The sequence below is a fragment of the Sinocyclocheilus anshuiensis genome, unplaced genomic scaffold (assembly GCF_001515605.1).
Source record: "Sinocyclocheilus anshuiensis isolate Anshui unplaced genomic scaffold, SAMN03320099.WGS_v1.1 scaffold658, whole genome shotgun sequence".
NCBI lineage: Eukaryota > Metazoa > Chordata > Actinopteri > Cypriniformes > Cyprinidae > Sinocyclocheilus > Sinocyclocheilus anshuiensis.
The window spans coordinates 157,665-160,055 of record NW_015542402.1 but is presented as its reverse complement, the minus strand read 5'-3'; the positions used below and the strand labels follow the sequence as shown (position 1 = coordinate 160,055).

General features: G+C 38.0%; 1 protein-coding gene across 1 annotated transcript in view; it reads left to right on the top strand.

Annotated features, from left to right (window-relative positions):
- LOC107692940 (AF4/FMR2 family member 4-like) overlaps nt 1-2,385 on the top strand; it is a 34,205-nt gene extending 31,820 nt beyond the window's left edge. Inside the window, exon 20 of the mRNA XM_016492148.1 lies at nt 127-2,385. Within this exon, the coding sequence (XP_016347634.1) occupies nt 127-254 (128 nt within the window). The 3' untranslated portion in view covers nt 255-2,385. The remainder of the gene's footprint in view (nt 1-126) is intronic.
- Nucleotides 2,386-2,391: the final 6 nt, after the last annotated feature.

Below are 2,391 nucleotides of genomic sequence, written 5' to 3'. Positions count from 1 at the left end.
AGCAAATGCAAGATTTTTTTTTTTCATGGTGTCTTTTTTTTTTTTATTTCCTGCTTGCATGAATCCACATGTGAGCACCTGCTAAAGGACTGTCAAGTGTGACTTCTTCTTTGTTTTTTTCCGCAGAGTTCTTCTCTGAACTGGACAAGGTTATGAGCCCGCTCATCTTCAACACCAGCAGCATGACTGAGCTGGTGCGATTCACGCGGCAGGGCCTGCACTGGCTACGACTGGACGCCAAGCTCATACAGTAGAGCGGCCCTATCCGCGCTCTATCCGTAGCCCAAAACACTCACACTCGATCTGCCTCGGACATCTCTGTGACACTGTGTTCATTTCTACACCAGCTTGCCAAAAATGGAAGCACTCAGCGTCCCGCCCCTCCACCGCAAACCCTATGAATATTCATGAGAGGGGCGGCAGCCAAACCACACATCTGTCAGAGCGCTCATACACTGCATCGTCCTGCTCATATCATCGGCTTGTTTAGCTAAAAAAAAGCCTGGTTTCTTACTTTGACTGTCTTTTTTGTTAATTCTCTTCTAGCTGTAAGCAAACAAGAATAATAATTGGATGTTTATAGCTTTTTATTTCAACCAAAGTACCTCCCTTTAACCAAAGGTGCTTTAAAATTGAGGTTTTCTCCTTTTATCATTTTATCGTGCCTTGTATTTGATATACAGGAAACTAACTATCTTGAAATACCCATCTAGAAAGGTTTGGAGCTGAAAGAACAGCATGCAGCGCTTGTATACCAGACCAAAAGACTGTTCGGCACCATATCAAGGCATTAGTACTAATCTGTTATTTAGGTTTTTGGCCTGGCTCATCCACAGACGCCACATCAGAGTAAGTCATGTTTAGAGCCTGTCTTATTTGTATACGTCACTACCACGAACACCGAGGCCAAGATTTTTATACGAAATGTAGCGCTCGCATAGGTGTCACTTTCTCACTCTTGATTTTCTGGTATTAAACGCAGGAGTATTTTATTACCGTGGCTCAGCCTAATAAAGATTTTATTTAGATAAGTTCCAAGTTGCGTTTTCACTCTTGGGCATGGAAACAGGGTTGCAATATGAGATGAGAGACGTATTTCTATTGTATATGAAAATATGATATTTAAATATTTAATGTGAGTCTTGAGGTTGCCGTTATAGTGTCATAGTCACCTGTGTGTCGCAGTTCTTTTAAAAGACAGCAGTCATGTGAGGATATATTTATGTGTTCTGTTGAGAATAGCAGTTTATGTATGTACATAGTCATTTTAGCACAGCAATCCATACACTCAGTAAATCAGATCGAACCTTTGAGATGTTTCGCACCAGAAAGAGGAAGGTGGTAAAGTGAGAAGTCAATCCACCGTATATGAAACGCTGGAAACTTAGCATCTCTTGCACTAGGATCTTTCCTCTAATTGGCTCCTAAACTTTTTTTTTTTTTTTTCTGTCTATGCAGATGTTTTTCTTGCTCGTTTGTTCAGTAGCTAACGAGGACTCCTGCCAATTGAAATTTTCATCAGTTAAAACCTGATGGCTTTAATGGCTGGCGACTAGATATATCACTGATGTGCTACCTTGCAGAATACATCATTTTGATTTAGAGAGTCAGTAAATACATTGTGCTTTAGGGGTGAGGTCTGATAATTGTGCTTTTATGTAAATGAATCCATGCACTAATGTGATTTATGTACCAGATTCATGATAAGAAAGCAACTGCATATGAATATGGGTTGTTAAAATGATTTTCCCATGGCCTTTTTGCTTCTCCAGACATGAAGTTGTTGTGCTGTGTCTGTTTTCATCTTTTCTACTAGAATTCAAGATAGTGCTTTTAGAGGTGACTGATTGATTTAAATCCATCTTTAATTTTCTTTGTGATCATAATAACTGTACCCAGGGTGAGAGGTTTTTTTTTGTCCAGTTGAAAAATAACACTCGCATGTTTCTATTTAAATACTAAGCTGTACAGATGTACATAAAAATTCTCTTTTAGGGTAAATTTTTACAATGATTTAACATTTGTATTAATTGTAAATAGAATGTGAATATATTAAATGCACATTTTCATTACTGAAGATTTGTTTTGTTTTTCAACAGAACACTGTATGTTAGTGACGTCATGTTCAGATTCCCTGTGCTATATGAACAAGGCTTTCTGTCATTTAAATGGTGATGTTGAAATGGGCTAAATGCAGTTGACTAGAAGAAAGATCTGCCATTATTGACATAGGACTGCTGTCTAAACTTGAAGAGAGGAACTTCATCGTTTTGAGCGGTTCTAGATGTCTATGTAGTACTCATTTTCGAGTGATCTCAAAACAATCATTGGCAAGCAGTATAAAATCAATTTAGTTTTAAAAGTATTGACGATGAAATCTACATATATATA